Source organism: Trachurus japonicus, chromosome 13 (assembly GCF_045865225.1).
Source record: "Trachurus japonicus isolate A0001 chromosome 13, Traja_1.0".
NCBI classification, from domain to species: Eukaryota; Metazoa; Chordata; class Actinopteri; order Carangiformes; family Carangidae; genus Trachurus; species Trachurus japonicus.
Genome location: NC_140919.1, coordinates 16,653,981 through 16,681,350, shown reverse-complemented (window position 1 = coordinate 16,681,350; position 27,370 = coordinate 16,653,981). Strand labels below are relative to the sequence as shown.

Here is a 27,370-nt window from a genome sequence, read left to right as displayed (position 1 = left end):
GTAATGAGTATTTTTATTATTATTATTATTTAGCCTATATGTCCAAACCGTGGAGAAATACAGCAAACAAACACACGGGAGGTCAAGATGTGAAGTAACTGAGTTGGAGAGTAGTTCCTCCTGACTTTGATTGACAGCCAGCTCCAGATGGGAGGGTCGATTCCAGCTGAAACCACCTAAGTCCCGCCTCGCAGTGTGGTGGATCTGACTGGGAGACTTGAGGCTATAAAATGAAGGAACTTACAGTAACCGGGACGCACAGTTTAGTTGGAGTTTCCTTTGTGAACTCCAGCACAGGAACTTAACAAATTAAAAAAAACAAACTCAGTCCAATGATTTAATCACCATTCAACACTCCAGATCAAACCACACACGCACAGACACGTCGGGCTCCCTCTCACTTCCCAAAGCCGAAGAAAGCGTTCACCAGGCGGCCGCCGGGTGTTCAGATCAGACGCGGAGCGGAGCCGGAGCCGGAGCCGGAGCAGAGCGCAGCCATGGCGGGGGACGGCTCGGACCAGCGGGCGCTGCAGTATGAACAGACTCTGGTAAGTTTGACTTGTTGTCGCTGCTCTGAACTTTGTCCACTGACGGCGGCACGGTGCCTCCGTGACAAAACCGGACCGGACCGCACCGGCAAAAACTGTCACTTTACCGCCGCCTGGCTGCTTCATACAACGGGGAGCGTGGGGCCAAAAGTGGAAATTATGCAAAAACACACTCTTGTATTTGTGAAATGTGTGAGCCGAATTAAAGAGTGTGTAAGTGTGATGCGTTATATCTCACTTGAGTGTGTGTGTGTTTTGGAGAAAGCAAGTTATGCATGAGTTTCTATGTTTCTAAACGGAGTCTGGCCTCCTGTCCACTCGCGTGAAAAGTGGCCGAGTGGAAGCAGCTGCGTGTGGTTTTAACTCTGATTTCCCCTTTTTACTTTGGGAACTTAAGGAAACTGAGCAGCAGCACGGGGCTGAATGTTGTTTATGTGGTAGTTTAACAACTGTACAGGCTGTCATAACATCTGGATTTGGCTGACTCCCCCCTCCCCTCACCTCCCCAAACAGGTAGTCTAGTCTAGTCCTCTCCAGGTTGTGTCCAAACTCCACTGCAAAAAAAAAAGTCACACTAAAGAAAGAGGCGTGAACTGTCCTGAACGACTTTTAGTCTGTTTTGAATTGTAAAAAATGTGCAGTTTATGAATTATTTAATGAAGGAGGGAAGTTATTTTGCAGTCATCAGCTCTACCGGGCGGTAGGAGCAGCGTGAGGGTTGTAAAAGTTGACTTCAAGTGCTGCTTGGTGCTTTATTGATAAGCTGAATTTACAACAGCCTCCTAGTGATTTGCAAAAAAAGCCTGCAGTGATGTTTTTGCAATATGTATATTTTGTCAAAAAGCCAATTAATTATGACTTTTAATAGGTTTTTTTGCATGAAAATTCTGTCAGTGCAGAGCCATGATGATTTGTCCAGAAGTCTTTGCTGTGTGCAGCTACAGTAATTCATGCAGGAGGGTGATGTTATCTCCACACCAGCTGGCTGGCATGCTAAATCAGGAACTTAAAGTTTGTGTGGGCTGCATTGACATCAACTAACAATGCATCGATTCATTGTTGTGCTGGGAAAAGCACATGGAGAGTCTACTGTCCTATGCATGATGCGCCGTGGTGGTGGTGACATGCACCCGACAGGTGTAGCTATGTGGTGCAGGTGCCTTTAAGCAGGAGAGTGTGAACAGTGATTTGAATTTGAGGTCAGACTTCATAAGCCTCCGCTCGGCTCATAACCACTGTCTAAGGTCGTTTCCTTTATAGCAGAGATAACCAGGACACGAAGTCGGTCTGTGAACCAATCAGGAGACAGAGGAGTTCACACACAGAGCAGAGGGATCTTGAACCTGGTGCTGATCTGGGCCCATGGACGTCCACGTTGGGGTGTTTCTGTCTTTAGCATCTCCATTAGAACTGATTACTCTGTATGGTGGCCCTGGAGGCTCAAAAAGCACCTGAACTTCAGAAAACACATGCAAAGACTCAAAGATCTTGAAATTTGACGATACACGTGCTGCAGAACCTGTTTCAGGGGACGCAATAAAGTGACAGACCCGGCTAAAGAGTAATGCTAAGCTAACAGTGCATATTTGGAAAAATATGTAAATTATTCAATATTGATTTTTTTTAATAAACCTTATTTTCAAACATCACAGCTGCACAAAGCGCCCTTCAGCCTGGTCCGTCACCTTTTAGTGTCCCCAGAAACACTTTTTGCTGAGATTTTCTGGAGCACACATGTGTTGTGTTGTCAAGTTTCTGGATGTTTGTGTCTTGTGCTTGTGTTTTCCTAAGCTGCAGTGGTTTGACTCCTCTGGGCCACCGTAGAATTGTTTTGGTACAGTGAGATATAATTTAGAGAAATTACACTTCCTCCTCCTCCTCCTCCTGCTGAACGACTCCCTGAGGCTCCTGGATCCCACTTGGAGGAGCGTGGGTTTACATTGTGCCCCTCAGAAGGAGTCAGGGTGGGGTTAGGACTGGGACTCTCTGTACTCATTGTGTGTGTGTGTGTGTCTGTGTGTGTGTTTGTGTGTTTGTGACTGACAAAACCTCTGTCAGGCCTAAAGAGTCTGCTATTTGAAGAGAGTAGTTTTATAGGCCGACTGGACCCATTCAGTGGCAGCGAGGCTTTAAATTAAGAAGAGCCACAACTGTAACACTTCTTTAGGCCTCTGTTTCCTTTTTCTTGAAAAACTTTCTTTGTAAAGGAACCCCCCCTCCCCTCCTCACCCTCCTCACCCCCTCCCACCTCTCTGTGCACTGTTAATCTGTGTGTGTGTGTGTGTGTTTGTGCGAGAGATTACACAACGTGCGACCCGCTGATTCAGCGCTGGACGCTCTGTCACCCTGTGCGGGGTCTCGTGCTCTGCAAAGAGAAAGAGTCCAGGCACAACCTTCCTCCTCCTCCTCCTGCTGATCCCAGATCTGCTGCTGCTGCTGCTGCTGCTGCATGTGGACGATTGTTACATGAGCATTAAAACATCTAAATACAATCAAATAAAAATAACCAGAGTGTGAGAATAACCTCTTTTAGCATAAATGAGCTTGCTCCGTGCCCCCTCCCTCAGCTCCTCACCGTGGGTTGTAGTAACATGGTGTCTTTGTGTGGTGCTGGCAGTCGCGGTGGTTGTGTGGGTTTGTTGTGGGCAGTGGATGCTCAAAGAGGCCAGTGTAGCTTGGCTGTGAGAGCGGCTGAAAGGCTGCCTGTGCTGGAGCCAGGCAGAAGGAGCACTTGCAAATTAAACCAGCTTCAACATATTGTCAGTTACAGCGGAGAGATGCTGGATGCACGGCTGGTTGGATTATTAAAAAAATGGTTTGACTGCATTTGTAATTGGAGTTGAATGACACTTGATTGTTTATAAATCACTAATGTGGGATCGAAGTCTTAATATGGTAAAGAGTCGTATCCAAATCACAGGAGATGTAGTTTTTCTGATGCATTTTGAACATTGTTGTGTATTGTGAACACCATTAGTGTTGTGTTACTATAGAGACGCCCTCATCAATGAATCATCATCTTGAGACAATGTTAAGAGACAGGTTTGTTTGGTACAAGACCCAAGAAATGTTCAAGTTTCAATTTTATCTTTTGTTAAGTGAAAATGAAGCAGAAATGACCATTCAGCATCATCAGCAATGTATTGTTTTTTGCATATTATGCAACAATTATCTGATGGAAACAATTATTCTTAGTTTATTTATGCAAAGTGATCGGAGATATGCAGATACATTATGAAATCTGTAAAAGTTGAAGGTTACACAAATATTCACAAGTTAGTAAATTTTGTCCAGGATTTTAGTGTCATGTGATCAACGAAAGAATGAATTAATTGTGAAATCAGAGTTTCACGGCTTTGAGAGCCGTCTCTCACTGAGCCCAGAGTAACAACAAACTACAGCTGTTATCTAAACATACTAATGAGGATTAGTAACTAATCAAAATCTGATCAAAATTGCAATAGGTCACGTGCAGTATCCAAGATTACCTTTTTTTGTTTTTACAACAATTAAGTGAAAATCAAATGTAAACACAACAGAACATAAATGGATGTATTGGATAAGATGTATGGAACGTGAGAGAACATGTTTGTTCATTTGACATCTTCATCAGTTTTTCTTTGAAAGTCTGCAAAAAAATCAAACATTGCAATATGTCTTTTTTTTGCATATCATCGGTTTGTTCAGTTGTGTCTTTGACAAAAAGAGAAAGTCACTATCAGTGACGACTCACCATTAGTAACAATCATTATCAATGGAAACCCATGAGGTAAAAGGTCTTGAATCATACTTTACTATGAGATTGTCATTGTCCTGAAGGTTCTTTTTTATTTTTATCTGTGAACCAATAATCTAAAGATAAGTTGAAATTCAATATCTTTTAAGCAAACTGAGCTTTTATTTTGACGTGAACATGAAAGTAAACGTGACCATGGCCCTGGGTTTGCCTTTGTTTTTGTATTTTTCCAGTCGTGACCCGTGGTATTTATTATGTCATTAAATGATAAAAGAGCCTTGTTGTTATCAAAGGTAACGTTTTATTAGTTGGCGTCAGTTGTTTCATAATCACAAGTTAAAGGCTGAGATTTACGACTATGAACAATGACAGGGGCGTTTGTTGTCCCGTCTTAATTAATAACTATGTGTTTACGACGTGTGTTCGAGTCCCGAGAGTTTCCTCCAACTACAAACCCTCCCCTGGATTTAGATGTTGTTGGATTAGCACCAGGACTCGAACCCCGGTCGGTTGGTCCATGTGACCCACTGGACCACCGTCACATGTTTTAATGCTTGTTTGATGTAGCAAAGACATATGGGACCAGTGCCTTTAGTTAAACAGTGTTGACAGTGTCTTTTATTTGATCCTCAGCTCTTTGTCCATATCTGTAATAATTAACTTGATAATCACAACGAGTCCAAGTGCGACATGGAGCGAGGCGACGTGAAGCTTTAAAGGGACAGGACACCAGTTTAACAGATCCAGAGCAGTTTACAAAGTAAAGAAACAAAAAATGTTTGTTACAACCTGTGGACAAGAGTTTAAAAAACAAAGGACATTTTCCAGACTGACACCTTTGGTGTATTGTTTCTGGACCAGGGCTGCTTTTTTAAATTTTTGATTAACTTTAACAAAGAATTTTCTTGTTTCATTAGCAAAATGTTGGGAGAAAGTGGGAAATTAGCCTGTGACAAGCACTAGGCCTAAGCAATATCCAAGATTTAATCTAATTTTTTAGATCCAGGTCAAATATCACTCAATATGATATGATTTACAATTTTACTTGATATTAGATAGTGTAGACTATGTGGATATAAATCCACATTGGATATTAGTAAATATTGACCAAAAACTACAAGTGGCAAATTAATTTAGCTTATTTTGTCCATCCAACCATCAAAAACCAACAGAAATTAGATTTCACAGCTATAGAAGACCAAGAAAAAAACATATGAAACTAGACTTTTTTGGACTTTTTCTTCTTTGAAAATGACTAAATTACTCAAAAGGGATTAATTGATTATCAAAAGTGTTTCAGATTCATGTCAGGTGGATTAATTGATAATGGGTTCAGCTGTAATTTTTATTATGAACAATATCATGCATTAAAAGTTTTTAAGTGAATTGATATTCAGCTTTCTTCCCTTAATACAAGAGTCATACTTCAAGACTTCTTTATTTTTTGGCTTCTTATTTGTGTTCTTCGTACATGTCGTTAGCCTCATTTAGCTGATGAAGCTAACGTAGCTAACTCCCACACATGCGTCTGCTGTATATAGATATAATTAGAGCAGCATCAGACAGAGACACTAAACTGAAACAATCTAAAATATCTTGTGAGGAAAAGATCACAGACAGCGACACTGAGACGCCTCGCTGAGGAAATATCGACAGCAACAATCACAACGGCCCCTTCTTGTCATTGAACTCATCATACAATAATGTGGAAACAGAGGACGGTTCACTTCAGTGTCACTGCCTCCTGCTCGCGTCATTGCGCCCGTGATGCCCGACTCATCCCCACCCTCGGGCGTCTTGGTTCGTTGCGGTTTATGTCCGTCCTCATCTCGTCGCTGCTGGCCGGACGGCGATTGTCACGCCTCCTCTTCTTGTCTCGCCGGCTGCATTTGATGGCTTGTTATTGTTATTACCCGATAATATGAATGTGCTGGGTAATGGTGTGTGTGCGTGTAAAGTGACAAGGTGTGTGTGGAGGCCCATGACCAGGTATCCAGAGTGTGTGTGTGTGCGTCTGCGTGTGTGAAGGTGTTGCGTAAGGTGACACACAGTGAAAAGATAATGTGCGATTTTAATTGGTTTATGGCCGTTCTCCACTCTGACACGTACATAGAAGCTGTAAAAAAAAACATCAAAGGGGCCAGTGTTGATTCATAAAGAGATAAATTTGGTGCATCTCTCCGGAGCTCAGCCAATCAGAAGAGAGGAGGCAGCTCTGAGCTTCTCTTTTGATTGGCGGACTGTTTTCTAAAGTGATCCAATAACAATAGAGCAGATTTTAGAATAAAACACTCAGAGAAACTAAAATCCTACAAAGTGTTGGATGGATGGTGGGTCCAGGTGGTGAGGAGGCGGGGCTTCGTTGTGACATCACAAAGTGACAGGAAGTCCTGACGGCTGGTTTTAAGGCTCAGACAGTTTCTGAATACAGGCTGTGTGCATTTCTCTGTGGACTGAGGCTTTGATACTTTCACAGTATTAATATAGAACCTAGAGCTGCTTTATAATCACACTACACATGGACATCTACCTTTATACCGTATGGAGCTTTAACACAAACATCTACCTTTATACTGTATGGAGCTTTAACACAAACATCTACCTTTATACTGTATGGAGCTTTAACACAAACATCTACCTTTATACTGTATGGAGCTTTAATACAAACATCTTTATTCTGTATGAGGCCTTTAATTTCATGTTTTATAAGACAGATGCAGAGTTGCACGTGTCTACATGACGTCTGTTCACCCTTAACTCACTTACTGTGATATAAAACTTTGGCTTTAGCCTCAGCAGAGTTGGATCTGGCTGTTTAATGTAAAGTAAATGTAATATCAGTCTCAGCAGGACTCCTACTGTAGTTCATTCTGGGTTTTGAACAAAGCAACGTGGAGGAAAAACTCTGCAGCAGAAGTATGGAGTCGTAATAATTTGTGTTCGCCTCTTGTGTGTATGTGAGTGTGTGGGTGTGTGTATGTTGTGGCCATCTGTCTTGCAGTGACACGGGGTAATTTGTAACCCTGTGTTATTTGCCTCGCTGTGGTAATTAGGCTTTATGTAGCTGTGGCCTCGGCCGTTTGATGTCGGCTCCCTCGCAGCCATAGTGGAAATTTCTCCTTACACTTAAGCTCTCCACTCCTCTGTTTCTCTATCTATCCATCTCTCTATCACTTCATCACGCCTTGCTGCCAAAGTCTTTTCTCTTGCATGTGTGTGTGTGTGTGTGTGTGTGTTTTTTAATCTTTTGCAACACAGGTCAACAGCTCCTTGACCTCCTGCTTTTTGAGCGTGCGGACAAAAGAGTATTTGCATAACACTTGTCCAGGGTGAAGTCGTGAATGGACTGAGCATCAAAAGCCTCCAATGGTTTTTTTTTCTCTCTCTCTCTCTGTTACAAAAGATTAAATCGTTTTTTCTTCTTCTTTTGCTAAATGAACTTTTCCACCTTTTATTTGCTCTCTGCACAAACGGCTGTGATGGATTTCCTCGAGGTGTGGACGGATCAAACGCAAACGTTTGCACAAAGGCAAAAGAGTGAAGCCTCTTAATGAGGAGCTGTTTGTTAAAAAAGTGGATTTGGCACACACTCGACAAGACGGACGACGTGTGTGTGTGTGTTAAGGTGGAAACCAAAGGTGGAATGAGTTGTGGTGTGTTTTTGTTCTTAGATGCATTGATCGGGGCAGCCCGATCGTGTAGATGATTAATGAGTGAGAGGGAACCAGGGAACGAGCGGGAAGGGCCAGTAGATGAACAGATGTGTTGATTAGCACTATGCAATTATTTCTTCTTCCTTAATGAACATGGATTAGTGGAGAATAGATGGAAAACTGACCCCAGGCCAGTGGATGTTAAGTTAAGTGGTAACCGTCCTGATTAGATTAGATTAGATTAGATTAGATTAGATTAGGCTGCTACTCAAGGTGGATACAGGGTTTAAAGTAAAGTAAACAACAACACAAGTACATTAAGGCTTCAGGTTAATCTCATTATGTCAGAAATCAACTGTACAACTAAACACAGTTGAGTTATTGTTTAAGATTTACCAAAGCTTTCCACATTTTTTTTTCAGCTTTACCTTAAAATTCCATCGACTTCCACTTATTTGAGTGCCGTTTGTGGTGTTGGTTATTTAATGATGTGTTTCGTCCATAAAGTGGTGTAAAAAATTCAAGTTTAAGCATGATTTTTCTCCAAATCGAAGATAACAAATGAGAAGATGTTGTGTTGTTTGTGTTGGAGCTGGTTTATCTGGACTGAGTCGTCATATTGTTTGTTACTTAAGTTTGATTCAGCCCCGTGACACCGTCTGGAACAGGTCGCTATTGTCGGCTAATTTTAATTAGCTGCAACATGTTATAGCAGTGGATGTTGGTTAATACAAACTTAAAAGTGGTTAAAGCTGGAGATGAGTTTTAACCATTAACTGTTGGAGTTGCTCAGAATATCTTGAGGCAACATCAGCGTTAAAAAGGACGAGGTTGATTTAAGATTATTTTGAATTAAAAAATAAAATTAATGATAAAATTGTGATTTAAAAAAAGGAAATTTGGATTCTTCATGTTCTGTATTTTGATTAAAACCTTGGAGCTAGTAGAGTTTGGAGATTTTCAGTCGAGATCTCGAATATCAATTTTGTTTCTTTTACAAACAAAATGAACAGATTTGCAACTTTTATTTTGAAGGTACAATTTTCAATTTAGTTAAAGATAAAAGTCAATGTTGCTGCTTTCCCACAAGTTTCCCACATGTTGAATATTAGAAACCAACTCCAAACTGAGCTCATGAAGGAAATTTGAGGAATTAAAAGGCCGGTGTGGTAACCACTGTCTCCATGTTCTCCTGGTTCCTGCGTGGGCGTTTCCACCTGGTGTTGTGGTTTCCTGTCACAGCCCAGTTACATATGTAATATTAGGGTTAATTGATGACCAATTAATGGTAGTTTGTCTCTCAGTGTCTCAGCGCAGGATGTCCTCCACCTCCTCATCTGTCGTCGACAGGGATCGGCTGCAGCTCCTAAAACAAAAGCAGAACAGCTAATGCAATTAGATATAAGGAGAAATAAGAGAAATTAAAAGTGTAAATTCGACAAATCCAGGTCCTTTTAAGACCCAGTCGTCTGTTAGAGATTGAAGTTGTGACATTAAGATGCAGGAGGACAGAGGCGAGGTCACGACCTCCTCCTGCAGCTCCTGGAAACTCAGGGATTTTTGGCAAAGTGTCCGTGATCATGTGGACGGTGACGTGGATCAGAACAAGTGGTGGTTTAGTGACCTGGTAGAGCCGGGCGGTGAGAAAACAAGTGGTTTGTTCAGCAACAATAACAAAATCCAGCCGTGTTTAATCTAGGAGTCACAGGAACAATCAGATATTAGTTTATTAATAAGACCGTAAATCAATCTTTTTGAAGTGCTTGTGTGATTTCTTCTATTATTTTGTTTGATGTCCCACTAACGACTTAATGACACAGAGTCAGGCTCAACTAAAACATTTTGTTTCTTATTTGATAAACAGATGAATCAACGACAGTGAAAATCTTATTTTGAAAATCCAATAACATGTGCAGCATGTGAGAGCAGAAAACAAGTGTCGACTGTTTCATCTCAGCTCTGACTTTTCATTCTGACGCATTCCTCCACACACACACAAAAAAGGTCCAAGAAAAAGAAGAAGGAGAAGAAGTCTAAATCGCTGCTATTATATTTTCCTCTTATTTCCAACATTAACATGGGCAGAGGTTCCTCTGCCCATTCCTCAGCTTCTCCTTTTTATTTAGATATAAAAAGGAACAAATCAAAGGAGGGGAACATAAAATCAGACAAAACTCATGAACAGTGACTTAAACTCTATATTTTTGTGCCAGTCACTCTTCATATTCAACCACTGTGATTGTTGGAAGTCAGAAACTTGGCTCAGAAACGTCGACAGGTGTAAACGCAACCTTTTAAAACTAAAATGAATATTCTTGTCTTAAGTATTTATTAATTGCCTTTAATTGACTGGACAGTTGAGATAGAAATGGTGAGACAGAGAGTGGGGTGAATGACACTGCAGCGAGAACTGTGGCATCTGTATATGAGCTATACAACGCCCCTGTTCTTGTGTTTTCATCCATCCCGTCCAACTCACATCACGTTGCTGAATGTGAGGTTGTATTATTCTTAAGCAGGAAGTTCTTGAATGCACTCATTTTAAGTTTTACCTGAGAGGTTTTTTAATTACTCCGCTGCTTTGTCTGAAAGTTGGATCGCAGAAGTTTAACAGTTTCATTCATTTTGCCCTAAGTCTTGTCTCTCAGGAAAAATACAAGTCAAACTTTAATGGGATCAGTACGAAATAGTACGAAATGAACAAAAGCAAGTAGTTGTTAAATATCATAATCTAAGTAAATGGTGAATAAAGTTCCATAATTCATTCATCTGATATTCAAATAACATTCATACTTTTTATTTTAAGATCAAACCTACACTGGGATCTGTTCACAGATGTATTATTTTTAGATAATAGAACAGCAATAATATGACGATTTAATTTATCAAGTGTTTTCAAAAGATAAAGGGAATTTCAAAAACACAATCAACAAGTTCAAGAGATAAAGAATAGAGGAAAAAATGCTTAATATGCATACACATACACATACACATTTACTCTGGTTCTCACACTAAAACAAATTAAAGGACAAAACTCTCAAATAAAGGAAAGTGTTGATACCTCGTGTGTACAGTAACTCAAACCGTCTGGACTGAGTTGGAGCTGAGTCACCTTGGAGCCGCGATTAATGCACAGTTGACACATCAGTGGATGTTCACCTGACTATCAGTTGTGTGTGTGTGTGTGTGTTTGCATTGAGATTTTCCACGTCTAGATCTGCTTTGACCTGAAACACCAGTTTTTTTGATAAAAGTCGGTCTTGTTGATGGATCAACTGTGTCGTGAAAAAGATCCAGAATGTAAGAACGACCAAAGTTTCCTCTGTACTTTTTAAAACTCACTGAGCGACTGCCTAATTGTTCACAAAGCTGTGTGTGTGTGTACAGTATGTACGTGTGTGTGCCTTTGTCTTCCTTCCTCTGCTTTTAACAAGGATACTTATGCACTTTCCTTGAGAGGAGATCGATAACTGTGGGCTGAGTAGAAAGGGCCCCGAGGCTTTACCATCCTTCATTTTGCTCCATCCTAATGGGTCATAACACTGATACGATGATCTCCTGCATTTTTAATTTCTGTCTTATGTCATGTTATTTAGACAGAAGAGAGAGAAGAGAGCTCAGTCTTAGTGCACGACTCAATCTCAGTCTCATCTCAGACTCAATCAAATCAAAGTGATTATTAATTAAAGCTCCATATTTTCTTCTTCTCCTTCTGTGTTTTTATTTGAGTGTTGAACTGTAAGAAGACAAATTTCAAGATCTAAAAAAAAATTCTCAATGTAGTTTTCCATCTCCTCTCTCAGCTTCTCTCTGGAGAGACAATTAGACAAGAGCCTCTCTTCTATTGGCTGATTGTTTTATTCAATGAAAAAATGAGCAGATTTCAGAATAAAACACTCAGAGAAACCAAATCTTGCATGTTGTTGCATGGTGGGTCCAGGTGGTGAGGGGGCGGGGCTTTAGGTGACTACTTCGTTGTGACATCACAAAGTGACAGGAAGTCCTGACGGCTGGTTTTAAGGCTCAGTTTCTGAATACAGGCTTTGTGCATTTCTCTGTGGACTGAGGCTTTGATACTTTCACAGTATTAATATAGAACCTAGAGCTGCTTTATAATCACACTACACGTGGACATCTACCTTTATACTGTATGGAGCTTTAACACAAACATCTACCTTTATACTGTATGGAGCTTTAATACAAACATCTACCTTTATACCTTATGGAGTTTTAACACAAACATCTACCTTTATTTTGAAGGAGCTTTAATACAAACATCTACCTTTATTTTGAAGGAGCTATACATCTACCTTTATACTGTATGGAGCTTTAATATAAACAGATATAGTTTACTCATGCTTTTATTTTAGAGCCTTAGTTGCATTTTGTTAAATACAAATCTGTGTGAATCCTTGGGATTCATGTGGTATGGAAATGCTGAAGTGATTAGTCCAGTAATTGATTAGCTGAAGGGCAGAAAATCAATGAGCAGTTATGATGATTGGTTAATTACTTTAAAGCCATTCACGAGGCACAAATTACACTTCGATGTGTGGAGCTTTTGTTTCTCTCTTTTTCTTTTAAATCACCATCAAGTGAATATTATTTTGGTTTGGGACCATTTGTTGGACACAAGACGTTATTTGAAGACGTCACCCTAGATTCTGGGAAACTCTTTAATCTTTTAGACAAAAAAAAAGAGCTGACTTAAAGAGGCACCTATTTTGTTTGTCTTGCATAACAAAAAACTGTGGGTTTGGGCCATTTACAGAGAAATGAATCACTTTTAGCTCCAATTGAGATTGATTGGCATTTTTCTGAGTTTTTGATATTTTTCAACAGAAATGTCAATAAAATAGTCAGTAACGACTAAAAGGTGAAAATCCCTAAGTAAGGTCTAATATCTTCTATTATTACACACATCAACACATTTTCTGAAAACTAAATAAGGAAAATCATATGAGAAAAACCAAATGGATTAAGTTGTAGCTAAAACAGAAATAAATACCAGACACATCAAAGTCGTTCATGCAGTCCAAACATATTAGAATCAGCCTCACGGGTGTAAAATATTTAACATCTTGTACATGGGGTCTAGTTGCTGTGTGTTGTGGGCGGCTGCAGGAATAACCTCTCTGAGCTGACTATTACTCATGCAGATGTTTGTCACAGCTGCAGAAAAGAGGACATGGTGTGGGGCTTATCCTTCCTCCTCCACTGGCTTCGTCACCGTCATGATGCTGTACTGTATGCGGTCTGACAGGGCGACGACCTCTGCTGTGGTCCGGCTCTCAGTCGCCTCCTCTCCCTGAGCTTCCTGGTCGTGGCTCGCTGCCTCATTGCCTATGCATCCGTACGGTGTCATCAGCACATTGTTGAGCGTCCACTTTGATTAGTCACCGGCGGCTCTCGGCTCACACGGGGGAGTGTCAGGAGGTCGACGTTATTGTGACACCATCAGATCTTATTCATCAGGGAAAATGCTGTGAGTGACCCCGATGTCACATCTCTGCTGATAAAAACCTCCTCCTGAAACCAGAATCTATGATTAACACTGATTCAGAGAAATTCACACCTTTTTATTACAAAACTTTCTCTTGGGACACACACAGTGTATCGGTTTAGAAGAAAAGATTCAAGTTTTGTACAAAACTTAATTCCTTTTCTCACTAACATCTGTTTCCAGATGTGGAGAAAGCAACTGTTCTATTCATGTCATGGATTTTCTTGTACTTAAATTTGCTTGCTAACCAGCGAGCTACCCCAACGTTGTAATATTTTTACGCCTTACATGAAGCACTTTGAATGCAAAGCGAACAAAAACAATACAAAATGAACGTTTTAATGTATTTTATTCTGATTCCCGGAGAAGTCGGGGTAGATTCTTTTCTCCGACTTCGTTGAGTGGGAGCTCCAACTTGAGGTGGTGTTCGATTGGACTTTTTCAAGTAGGAGGTCGGAAAGATCTGAGTTCAGACTGGTCTCAAACGCAGCATTAATGTGTTGGTTCATGATTCATTCAGACGATGGAGTGGCTTATTGTGTTATTCCCCAAGCTCCCTATTTGTTTTTATAATGTTTACTGTATCAGTTTGGTCTGTTAAAACACAAAGATGCAGTTAAAGCCAATATTAATATCATTAGTTTTAAGATAAACTAGGGAAATTCAATTCTTACTGCAGCACAGAACATATCACAGTCTCAAGTAGAAAAATAACACAAGTGGCCTACTTATATTTGTAAAGATGTTTGTCAACATAATGTGCATATTTTTCTGTCTATATAATAGAAATACTATAGAATTGACACACAAAAAAGTATAGCCTGTTATATTGCACAAAGGCTTTGAGTAGCATTGTTAAAAATATATATACACAGAACACAGTGTACTTTACATTAAGTAGTTTTGCAGGTATTTTAATGGGATGTTTGAGACATTTCAGTTATAACTCAGTTTTCTTCCTCTAACTTTGGTCAGTGTCTCTGTGGCTGAAGCCAAACCCTGCTGCTTTATAACCAGACTTTTTGATCTATAAACAGTTGTACTATGAGCCTCTAATCAGTCCTACGTCATAAATAAAGTCCACCCTGCCGTATCTCTTTTATCTGTCTATAAATTCAATTTAAATCCCAGATAACCGTTTGATTATTGGTAAAAGGAGTTGTAAACATCACATCCTCCCTCCCTCCTCCCCTGTGTCGTATCTTTCCTGTGAAATCGCATCCTGTACAAAGCTCATCTTCAGCTTTGTCCTCAGTTCGTCAGCCCAGAGTTACAGTGCCCCCCCCCCCTCCCGCCTGCCTCTCTAATTGCCGTTAGTTTAGCGTTGATGGAGTGTAATTAAACAGACGCTTGGCAGCGTTTAGCCGCTGATAGAGTTGATCAGTGCAGCATTTGGCAGCCGAGGCCCAGCGGTCCCCGCGCTGACAGATCGGGAGGCGAGATTGAAGGCGCTTTGATGCACCAAACACTGGTTATCAGCAGGAATTACAGAGCTGCACAGATCTGCACGCTACACACACACACACACACACACACACACACACACACACACATACTCATGCAGGTGTGATTTAGACACACACTGCAGATCCCTCCTGTGTGACTGAGCTCTGTCTTAATGTTGCACACCTCGTCATGAGGCCGCGAGTTAAAGCGGTGCTAATGAAGCCAGAGGTCCAGACTGACCAATCACAGCACGGCTCATTCAGCATGAGTACTGTGTGTGTGTGTGTTTTTTTTTTGAGTTAATGTAAATGTGAGGTTTTATCTGCAGTTCACCTGCTGTGTGTTTCCTTTAAACTCTTCACCTCCTCTCCTGCTGCTTTCTCCTCTGCCACACACGCACACACCAGAGGGCCTCACAATCTCGCCTCCTGCCTGTTTCACCTTCACTCTTGTCTTTAGCTCCCTGATAAGCTGATCACTGCTCCTGTTCATCATGTAAACAGTGGATGTAAAGGAGCTGAAGGCCAGGAGCTCCGTTATGATGAAGAGATTGTATCACATTCTACACAAGTGTAGTGTAGATTTCACTTCATTTCGTGCTCAACCAGGTGCTCAGCTCAGCTCCGACTCCAGACATATTGAAATCAGCATCATCATCTCAATATCCATCAAGTCACTAAAGATGCGTCTCATCTTAATCACAAACAGTTACTTCTCTCCTTCGATTCACTTCTTTACTCGACCTGCTTGTGCTGATTGAATGGATGCAGTAGTTCAAACACGGTTGAGTTTTACTTGTACCGTGCAAAGCCATCGCCAGTAGCTCATAGCTTCGCTCATTTCAGGACATGGTCAATCAACATCATTTATGTATCACAAGACGACTTAAAACACTTCACATGAGTCACATTCACACATATTTCCTAATATAGCACTTATTTTTACCATACACGCGTTCACACAGCGATGATTTATCATAAAAACCTTTGGGGATTAGGTATCTTGTCACATGTCGACATGCGGACAGGATGAGCCGGGGGATCGAACCATTTACCTTCCGATGAGTTGGACAACCCACTGCACTAGAGGCTGGAATCGGGCCGGGTACCCGCTCGGGTCGGGCAGCCCGCCCGGGTAACGGGCCGGGCCGGGCCGAGTTTTTAATGAATTTATTCGGGCTCGGGTCGGGTCGGGCTGCACGACGGACTGTGATGAGATAAACGTTGACGTTCCTCATGAGCGCTCATTAAGCATACTTCATGAAATGATGGATGGCTGTTTTTCAGTTGGTGAATTAAAACGATGGACGGGCGGTAGCCGCCTTACCTCCTCCTCCACTACCGCTTCTCATTTCAAATAACGGAGAGGGAGAGAGGGAGAGAGAGAGGGGGGTGGGTGTGTGTGGGGGTGTGTGTGTGACGGAGGGTTAGTGACTGTTATGGAGCTGTTTTGGACCATGTTTGTAATTTATTTTTTCCTGGATTATATTTTCTAAAATTGCAACAAACGGGGAGTGTGTGAATGAAAACTACCACGGTCTGCTCTGCTTCCCGTTTACGCATCGCCTCCTTCGGATGCCGAGTGTGTTTATTCGTTTTAATAGCCTACATGAAAAATGTAACAGGAGCCGCCGGACCCTCTACGTGCTTTTGACTGGACTGTGGCGCCGTCTTTTAATGTTACAGAAAATCCTGCATTATGTTTAGGTACAAACGTAACCAAGTATTCACCCATCTTTTAACTGGGTAGTTGTGTCTCCAGTCTGATGTCGAGCGGACGAGCGCACAGCTGATGTGTGCTTCCATTCCAACAGACGCACGGATTCAGTGTGGACAGAGAGCTGGCTCGCGTCTCATCAGGAGAAGCTGCGTTGCCGCTGTTTGTCGTCATTGAAAATAACGTGACTTTTGCATAATAATATTTCGGGTATCGGGTCGGGTCGGGCCTGGTTTTTAATAATTAATTCGGGCTCGGGTCCAGAGGAGAAAGATAAGTTGAGTTTATTTATTTATCAGGGGCTCAGTGAGATTCAACACTTTGCACCAAGTTTCAGCAATTTGCTAATTTCCATCTGCCGTCTCTGGACACACAAACACAAAACGTACATCATAATAAAAAATGCACATCTCTGTCACATCATGTTTTATACATGTACTCAACAAACTCACATAAATAACATTTAAAGTAACCTAATTGCCCACATAGGAGAACGTCCTCCTACACTAACGTCACTTCACTCTCTGAGTCGCTTTGAATTAAATGTTCTGCCAAATGAGTAAATGTAATATTCTGTAAAGTCCAGAGTAGAAAGAAGAATCTATGAACCGCACAGATGATGTCGTTACGCGTCTTTTAAACTCCACAGTCTGTGATTTTATTTCAGATGAACAGGACGTGCAGCAGCTGCTGCTGTTGGCTCCAGATTAAGAGCCACTCGCTCGCTGGCTCGCACGGATTTGTAAATATTTGAGAACAAAGTGAAAGATATGAATCTTGTGATGTTGGTTTTATATTAACAGGGTTTATTTTTTCTTTTTTCTTTCTAATGAGTCCTTTTCCAGAACGGCACGTTGACCGATTATCAAGCAAACACTCTAATGTCTCACTGTGTTTAAAGTGGAGATGCTCAGAAGTGATGATCCACTTCACTGGTTTCCACCACGGACGCCATGTTTTACAATGCAGCCAAGTGTGTGTGTGTTTGTGTGTGTGTGTCTGTACCTAATGTGTGTATGTTGAATGGATGGATTGTGTAATGTGATGTGACAGCAGGGAGAGAAAGGACAGATTAAGTTCGAAACTTGGCCTCCTCCTTTAACGGCTCAACTAAAAGACCCCCCAACACACACACTTTCACAATTACACACATGAACCAACGATAAACACACACACACACACACACACACACACACACACACACACACACACACACACACACACACACACACACATCTTCTGTCTTTATTCGCTGAACAGACCCTGTTTGTGGGACTTGTACAGTTTTCATCATCTGAGTTGACGTGAATCCTCCTTGTGTTTCAGCATCAGTAGAAACCGTCTCTTTTTTTTCTTTTATTCTGCTCGTTTTTATCTTTGTGTTTTCACATCTTGTTGTTCAGCTAATAGTTGTGCAGCACTTTGTGGCACTGTTTTGAAAAACGCTGTACAAATACAGATGATTTATTTTTATTCATAGAACAAAAACATGTTATTAGATAAACAGTAGAATAAACACAGATCAAACTGAACACATTAGGTCTCATTTAAAACAAACCAAATAATGAACACAAAAACATGAGGTACAGTATGGAACCAAAGTAAATAAGTCAAATTAATGCACAAAAAGCCAAAACAAAGAAAAAACAAGACAAAAAAAACAACATTTTGTTGCTCAGTACAGCTTATTTTATTATATTGACATTATATCTATATTTATAAGAAGAATCCAAACAATCCAATGTCTTTTTTTTCCCCATTACTTCTTTTTCTCTCTGTTTCTGTTGTTTTCTGTTTTCCACATATTCCGCAGCATTCTTTCTCCCCTGGGAGAACGGCTGCATGCCTTTGAACGCCCCTTTACGCTCTCGCCACAACATACGATTAGTCTTCCCACACACTTACGTACACAATATGGCAGGGCCTGGGCATATTGGTTGTACCCAAAGGCATGTGGACTCTCTCTCTCACACACACACACACACACACATGCAGAGATGTTGCAACATCGAGTGTTTAACATACACATTAAACACACTGTGTGTGTGTGTGAGGACCGGCCCACTGGGTCCCAGTTGCGGGGCGAGTGTGTGACTGGATTTTTAACTGGTCGGTTCTTGGAGTCGATCCATTCATTTCACAGATAAACCTCTTCTCTTCTCTCCTCCTCCTCCTCCTCCCTCTCTCTTCCTTTTCTTCTTCTTTCACATCCATCTTTTTTCTCTCTTTATTTATTCATCTTCTTCTTCAAGTTGACCTCCAGAGTTCAGCACATGGAGACACATTTTCAGCTTTTCTACCACTTTCCTCCCATGTATTTTAAATAAAACCCATATTTTACATTTTTATATGAGGACGTCTGATCTTTAAAAGTTTAGTGTTTGTTAAAAATGGTGAAACAGATTTGATTAGTCGTTGTTACAACAAAGTAAATAAATTCAAATCGACAAATTTTGCGCAAAGCAACAAACGCGTCTCACAGTTTCTTCCTGTTGTTACTGTAGGTGATTGATATTTTCTTACCGGTTTCCAGCTTTTGAATGAGAACAAGGTCTCGTCCCAGAGTTTGACTCGGGTCATGTGTGTGTGTGTGTGTGTCTGTTTTTATGTTTTTGGCTGCAGTCCGAGACAAATCTGCTGATTCCCAGTCTCGATATTTACCCAGGTTTTGATTAAACATGTCTGGGACTCATTGACACAACAGCTGTGTGGGACAACTTAATTTGGCTCAGTTTATTATTTACGAGCCACTTGATCCAATTACTGAAGGTTCTGGTTTGAAACTGTTAATTTGATGAGCGCAAATTACTGATGTGATGTGATTAGAGGTGAGAAGACGCAGCGCTCTGTGCAGCCGAGTGGAGGCTCTTCCCTCACGAAGGATCTTTGGCTGAGTGTCTGTATGTTGTGTCGTCTGCTTCGTCTCCTGGGATTGGACTTGACAGTCGTTGCATTTCAGTTTGTTGTTTTTTCTGTATCTGTGTTCTGTGGGTTTTTTATAAAGGAAATGTTCAATTTTTAAAGGGATAGTTCACCCAAAATTCAAATGTCACTCATTATCTACTCACCCTCATGTCGACTAAGGGCTGGGAGAAGTTTCAGAGTCCTCCGTGCCTTCTCTGAGTTACAGGGGGGGGGGGGGGTCCGTGCAGCAACTGCATGGCCATATGACGGTTGCGAATGGGCCTCACTTTTCTTCGTCCAAAAAGACACACCAAAAAACATCCAAATACCTCCATAGTGCATGTCTGTAACGTCCCTCTTGTATTGAAGCCCCAACATGAGAAAGTATAGGTTTTAAGCAGTTCACTGCTTTGCCTGTGTCTGTTCAAATCTCACACAAGATTCCGGCAGAGCAACACTGGGAGCTTCCGCTACAAACAAGCTTAAAACATATACTTATTTAATTTTTTTCGGAACAGTTTCTCATGTTGGGGCTTCAATACAAGAGGGACATTACAGACGAGCAGTATAGAGGTATTTGGATGTTTTTTGGTGTGTCTTTTTGGACGAAGAAAAGTGAGCTCCGTTCGCAACCTTCATGGACATGCAGTGCTGCGCCGAGCCCCGCTGTAACTCAGAGAAGGCACGGAGGACTCTGAAACTTCTCCAAACCCTTAGTCGACATGAGGGTGAGTAGATAATGCGGCAGCGGCGGCGAATATCGCTACTTTTTTTTTTTTTTTTTTTAAGACGTTAGTTTAGGCGCCAGCTCTTTGCTGTTAAAGGAAAGGGAGGCAGAAATCTAGAAAAAAGCTTTGAGTTGAGTCCACACGGTTCTCATCCCCTCAGCCGGAGCAGCGAGTAGAGAAAAAACGTCTCTTTCTTACGTTTTAAAACGTCCAAATAATACGAATAAGGGCTGCTGCTCTGTGATTGGTCAAAATCAACCGTCACGGGTAGATTCTTTGCAGGCTGAAAACAGAGCCTAGGGGAGACGCAGACGTCTGATCTTTTTTCACATCACTTCATTTACATTATCCCCAAGGTTAGTGTGTAAGTTTTTGCCTAATACTGTCAAAAAAAAGCTGCCTCCCTAGCCTTTAAGGCGGCCGCCTTAACAGGAAAGCGCTGTGGGAAACCCTGGATAATGAGTGAAATTTGAATTTTGGGTGAACTATATCTTTAATTAAACTGTACATGTAAAAGTGAAAGGAATTCAAAATGAGACACACAGCTATAAACTCATTGCCCTCAATAAGTAAATAAATGATGAATCAATAAACTGAAACCACACAGATAAGAGGGCAAAGTTCTAGAGCCAATAATATTTAGATATTATATGTAATTAAAAATATGAATAAAGATAATAATAGTGGTGATATTTACAATACAGTTGGTATAAAGCAGCAGTGTGACTCAGATGTTGCAGAGTTTTGAGTTCGTTGCACATGGAGCTGAATTTGAATTTGAATGTGAATGTGAATGTGAATGACACAGTGACAGTAGCTGGACATGGTGACACATCTGTGATATCTGTTATTGATCAGTTTTAGTTAAACCAGCACCAAACGAACCAGGATGTGCAGCACAGGTACCATCCTCAGTGTTGAAGCCTGTCGAGCTAAACTCATTTAAAAATGTTAATTAATGATCAAAACGATGATTAAAGCTCAGATTAGTCTGAGGGAGGAGGTTGCATGTCAGAGAATATGTCATAATACCTTAACGAGTTTGAATCCTCGTCCTCAGATGAGCTTGTTGTCGTGGTGATAAACTCATCTGGACAAACGATGTTCAGTTGTCATGTGTATGTCGAAGTGGCTGTGATTTGCTAAACCTGATTAAAAAGCCACATCAGCATCAGGTCGGAGCAGCGTACTGATGGAGTGTGTGTGTGTGTGTGTGTGTGTGTGTGTGTGTGTGTGTGTGAGATGCACTGCAGTAATGATATCCGTGTTCATCTCTGACCCGTCTGGCTCAAACGCTCATGGACGAGCTGAGAGAGTTTGTGTGATGCAGCTCCGAGGATCAGAATCAAAGAGTTCAGCAGGGTGGGAACACATTTGGCATTCAAACCTGTGTGTGTGTGTGTGTGTGTGTGTGTGTGTGTGTGTGTGTGTGTGTGTGTGTGTGTGTGTGTGTGTGTGTGTGTGTGTGTGTGTGTGTGTGTGTGTGTGTGTGTGTGTGTGTGTGTGTGTGTGTGTGTGTGTGTGTGTGTGTGTGTGTGTGTGTGTGTGTGTGGCGCTCAGGTCTGCCTCCCCCATTCACTCCCAGACCCTCTCTTATCTCACATCCAGCTTTATCTGGCGGAGCATAATTCAAACACTTAAACCCAGAAAGCCTGAGTCTCCAGCCTGTTTATTTCACCTGATGGGAGGGGCCTGTGTGTGTCTGTCTGTGTGTGTGTGAAACCTCGTATTGTTCACCAGCTCCTGCATCTGCGGCATCTTCCAGCAACATCTCCCCTCCCTCCCTCCCTCCTTCCCTCCCTCCCCAAACTCTCTGCGTTAAAGCACTTTGGAGACGACTGAGATCCCAAAATGACAAAATAATCTAATTCTTTGCAAACACAGAAGCTCTGGCTATTTTCAGAAAACGGGAGACAAAAAAAATATGTTTTTAAATAAAGAACAGACTATAAATAAAGATGGATGACACCGGCTCAGTGAGCTGCTCCACAGTCGCCATCTTGGCGGCGCCTGACTCCGCCCCCTTAGCTCCTGATTAATCCATAAATGTGCAGATTGCACTCAGAGAGGCCACGCACGCCCCTTAAATTATGCAGAGTTTGAAGCCTCAATAAACATATAAACAGGTGATTTCTATAAACAGACGCCATGAAGGAGAAAAGAGACCCAAACTGTTTACGTACCAGAACTGAAAACATGTTTATTTCTGCTGTAACATTTTACATTTCAACATGAGAGTCTCACTGCTGGAGACTCACTCTAGTGGTCGTTAAAGGAACTACAGCTCCGGTGTTGACTTGATTTTTCAGCCCTGGATGTGAAAAAAAATTAAAGGGATAGTTCACCCAAAATTCAAATTTCACTCATTTTCTGCTCACCCTCATGTCGACTAAGAGTTGGGAGAAGTTTCAGAGTCCTCCGTGCCTTACAGGGGGACTCCGCGCAGCACTGCATTTCCATAAGGCGGTCGCAAACGGGGCTCACTTTTCTTCGTCCAAAAAGACACACCAAAAAACATCCAAATACCTCCATAGTGCTCGTCTGTAATGTCCTTCTTGTATTGAAGCCCTGGTAGCCGTGAACTGGGTGTGCGATTTGCACTGAAACAGGCAGAGCAGTGAACTGAGACACTGGGAGCTTCCGCTCCAAACAAGCTTAAAATATAGACTTATTTAATTTTTTTCGGAACAATTCTCATGTCGGGGCTTCAATACAAGAGGATGGTGTTTGGTTTGGTGTGTCTTTTTGGATGAAGAAAAGTGAGCCCCATTCGCTACCGTCATATGGACATGCAGGAGCCTCCCTGTAACTCAGAGAAGGCACAGATGACTCTGAAACTTCTCCCAACCCTTAGTCGACATGAGGGTGAGTAGAAAATTAGTGAAATTTGAATTTTGGGTGAACTATCCCTTTAAAGTTGGTTTTCCTTGTTGTCCACAAGTCAAGAAAAAATATAAAGATTATGATTTATTGTTGATAAATAGGAGAATCACAATGAGAATCACCTTTACTGTGATTATACATACATATGTGTTGTATTATGTATTTAAGTGATATTATGCATGGGTTATTGAAGTTTTTAATGGTATATTTGTGTTTATTTTTTGTATGTTGTCATTATTTTGAGTCTGATGTAGAGGATTTATATCCTGTATCAGATGTATTTTCATTAAATCTCATTAAATACATACAAATATTATACAAACAAAGAAATGCAGATAAAAGGAAAGAGAAACCAAATAAATAATAATAATAGGATCAATGATGAAAACGTCTCATTGACAAAATGTACAAAGTACTTAACTGATTGATAATGATAAGAGCGATAATAGTTTTCCATTGTGGCCCCTGAGGATGAGGTAGTGTGAGTGGACGAGCTCAGTTCGATGCCGTTGTCGCAGTGTGAGTCTTTTGTGGTGCGTTCAGGGACAATAGTGTGAACAGGAAGTCTGTGTGTTTCCCTCAGCACCTGACAGTGAAGTCATTCATCCATTCATCCTCCTCTCCTCACCTGTTCTCCTGGGAGGAAGAGACAGAGAGGGATCGTCAGTCAGTCGGTCAGTGATGACGTCCGTGCTGCAGCAGACATGTTGGCGTGCAGCATGGCGCTCTCTCTTTTCTCACTTTCACACGGGGGCTGGTGCATCATGGGAGAACGGGGTCCATTGTGCAGGTTGAGCTTTCTCTGCCACCTGATGCCACCCAAGGGTGACAGACGATAAAGGCCTCTTAACAAAAGAGTGCGAGTGAAAGAAAAGGTGAAGTGACGGAGGGAAGAGAGAAGAGAGAGTGACGGATCAACTGACATCGATGTGCAACAGAGACATAGATAAAATGGATTAAAGTTTAGTGTGTTTTCATCTTTAACACACAACCGTCCCATTAGATAAAGTAATAAAGTTGTGACACTTCTTCATCTTCAATCAGTTATTAACAATAATAATAAACTCACAAGTGATAAGACATGAAAGGTGATATAAAAACGAATAAATAGAAATATGAAATATTATTTTCTGTACAGTGATCTCTATTTACATCTGTCAACATAATCAAAATATATCTGTAATATTAAAACAGTCCAGTATAATGTCCTCACAGGGACATGACTCGCCAAAATAGCTAAATATTCTAAATGTTTTATAATAAAGTTATAAAGGATGTTGCTGTTGCTGAGTGGAGGAGAGGCAGATTTATATTATAGCACATCATTACACATGGGGATCATTCAGTATACTGAATAAGGCATAAAAAGTAAAAAGAACAACAATAAAACAGTGTGAAACAAATTATGAAACGGGTCATATAAAGTGTGAGATTACATCATCATAAGAAAACAGTGGAGTTTTTAGTTTCTGTTTAAAGTCGGTGAGAGCAGCTTGTTTTATTCTCAAAATAAAACTTTTAAACATCCATCAGCAGGTTGTGTTTTCACCTGGGTTTGGTTTTATGTGCAGGGTTTTTATACTGCAGTACACACAGTACATCACTTTTTCTTAACGTTTTAAGTTTGAGTTTTTTCAGGAGGTAATTTCTGAATCTAGATATAACCTGCCTATAAAAACTGTTCACCCAACTTTGATGTCTTCCCCTTTTAATGCTTTTTATAAATGAAGTCATGATCAATATAATTTGGCTCAATTATCTGGACCTCAGCTGAATTAGGTCAGTCACTTTTTTAAAGGGGATAAATATTAATGCGATATTGATATATATTTTAATTAACAGACCTTTTTGTAGGCAGTGTCTATTTGTGGTGTCGACTTCTTCTCTGACTTTGTGAAGTTTGTTGTTGATAATCTGGATTTGACATGTGAAGGATCGTTTTGACCTTAGGTTTCTGCTCCATTGACAGATAAATTTGTCTTATTATCTTGTGAACATACGACTTTTATCTGTCAAAATCACAACTTTATTTTCACAGTGATGTCTATCTGAATATATATACTGTATATTACAGCTTCTCGATCGCAAGAGTCCATAGTTATTGCAGGACTTAAGTTCCAGATTGTGTCCGCTGCTACAGGTTTTTAAAGGTAGTTATTAATACGAGCGGTGTATTGGAGTCGTCGTGTCCGCGGTTCTGCTCTGTTGCTCTGTACTCGTTGTTCCACTCTGTCTCAATCTGTAGCAGAAATATCAGCGCTTTATTTTTACTGCAGGTGGGTGTTTGTGATTTTTTTTTTTTTTTTAAATAAGTGTGGCACCTACGGCTGTGCTCACTCTCCCGTAGCCAGGACTATTCCTGGTGTGTGTGTGTGTGTGTGTGTGTGTGTCTGTCTCTCTGTGTGTGTGTGTGTGTGTGTGTGTGTGTGTGTGTGTGTGTGTGTCCTGTTCCTCCCAATCTCTGAGTTAGGACAGATATGAGAGTGTAGGAGGCGTCTCAAATTGTCTTTCCTCTGTCTTTGTTCCATCTCGTCCAGGTGAGACGCACACAGTCGAAACAGCTGATAGGAAGCTTTTCAATCTTGCTCCTGTGTGTGTGTGTGTGTCTGTGTGCACGTGTATGTGTGTGTGTGATGGAGAGGAGGAGTGTTTGTATGAGAGTCAGGTCGTCTGTTTTTTTGTTTTTTTTGACTGTGTGCAGCTGGAAACAGTCTGTAGCTTTTGTTCAACTGCATTAAATCCCTCATGTGTTTATGACTTTGTTGTTATGCAGAGGTAATTAGTGCTTGTGTGTGTGTGTGTGTGTGTGTGTGTGTGTGTGTGTGTGTGTGTGATGTATTGGTTGTAAAATGCCGACTGGGCTGTTGGGACTCTTGATTGAGTTTTTTTTTCCTCCCCTGCTTCACTATATTCACGTTAAAGTTGAATCAATAGATGCTATTTTTAGCCTCCCTCACTTTCTTGCCTCCCTCCCTCCCTCCCCCTCCTCCTCCTTCTCCTCACTCCCCCTCCTCACCTCCTCCCTCCCTCTCCTCCCGTCCACTCTCAGAAAGTGTGCACGCTGGCTTGTCCTCCCACCTCCTGCTGCCAGTGTTGAGAGCTCACACACATTGATCTCCCTCTAATAAGTTGGCCCAAGCCTCAGCAATTCTGCACCTCCCCCCTGCCTCCCTCAGCAGAGGGGAGAGGCAGGGAGGGAGGAGAGGAGAGGGAAACCTGTTGGGCTTTAGCTCCCGTACACCGTAAAAAATAAAGGGCTGTGAAAACTCAAAAATTCTAGGTAACTGGCTGCAATAGATTTTTGCGTTTTGAGTCCAACTAAAACTCTCAAGTTTTGAATAAAACCACATAAAGTTAAGCCAACAAATTATCTTTTGTTGAGATAACTTGTAAATTAACTTAAAGATAACTTCAAATTTTGAGTTTTTTAAACACTTAAAATTTAGTAGTCTCAACTTATTATTTTTGTTTCAGATAAGTTACCTTTCAAATGCATCAAAACTCAAAAATTCAAGTTGTACTTATAAATACTCTCAAGTTGTGGCAACTAAAACAACAAATAATACAAATACAAATAATACTAGTTAAGTAAAACATCTTTATTTAAACATTTAATGCAATATTCCAGCAAATATGATTAAATCTATCTAGTGCAAGTACTGTACACTGCACCCACAAACAAAAAGATGCAGACTGGTGTGGCCAAACTTGTTAAAAGAGTCCAAACCACAACACAGTCAAAAAGCACTACAGCAACACCACAGCAATGCTGTTAACAGTTTGAAGCGAGGCCGGTGCACCATCCACGAACACGGTGAGCACTCCCATTTGGACCCTTTTGTTTGTCTGTCTTCTGGATCGGTGTCCTGTTGAAAGCAGAAATTCAACCAAATTCAATATAAACACTGTTAAGATAACTAAACACCTATGTCAGCGTGTAATTTTAAATTTGTGTCTCAGCCTGAGTAAACCTGTAGTGTACAGTTACTGTGCTATACAGTTTTTTTGCCTGTGATTCTAATTGCTATTCATCCCTGTAACAAGCTACAAGTCATTTATCTAACATCACAATAGTCTGAAGCTGTTCAATGGCGGTAAAAATGAAACATCAGGTAACTAGCCTTGTTGGCTAACTCTGCCCCACTTACAGTTTTCTTTTAACTCTGTTGATTAGTGGTGCACTGTCCCTATGAAATAAACTAATAAATGAAATGAAATATCCTAAATAGTTTTTCTCTGTGCTACTCTGGTCA

The 27,370-nt window shown here is 41.0% G+C and overlaps 1 protein-coding gene across 2 annotated transcripts in view; it reads left to right on the top strand.

Moving 5' to 3' along the window:
* Positions 1-227: 227 nt before the first annotated feature.
* Positions 228-27,370, top strand: part of LOC146975771 (chloride channel protein 2-like) — a 169,569-nt gene continuing 142,426 nt past the window's right edge. For both annotated transcript variants that reach the window (XM_085795010.1, XM_085795009.1), the window contains exon 1: positions 228-548. In XM_085795010.1, the coding sequence (XP_085651136.1) occupies positions 498-548 (51 nt within the window). In that variant the 5' untranslated portion in view covers positions 228-497. The remainder of the gene's footprint in view (positions 549-27,370) is intronic.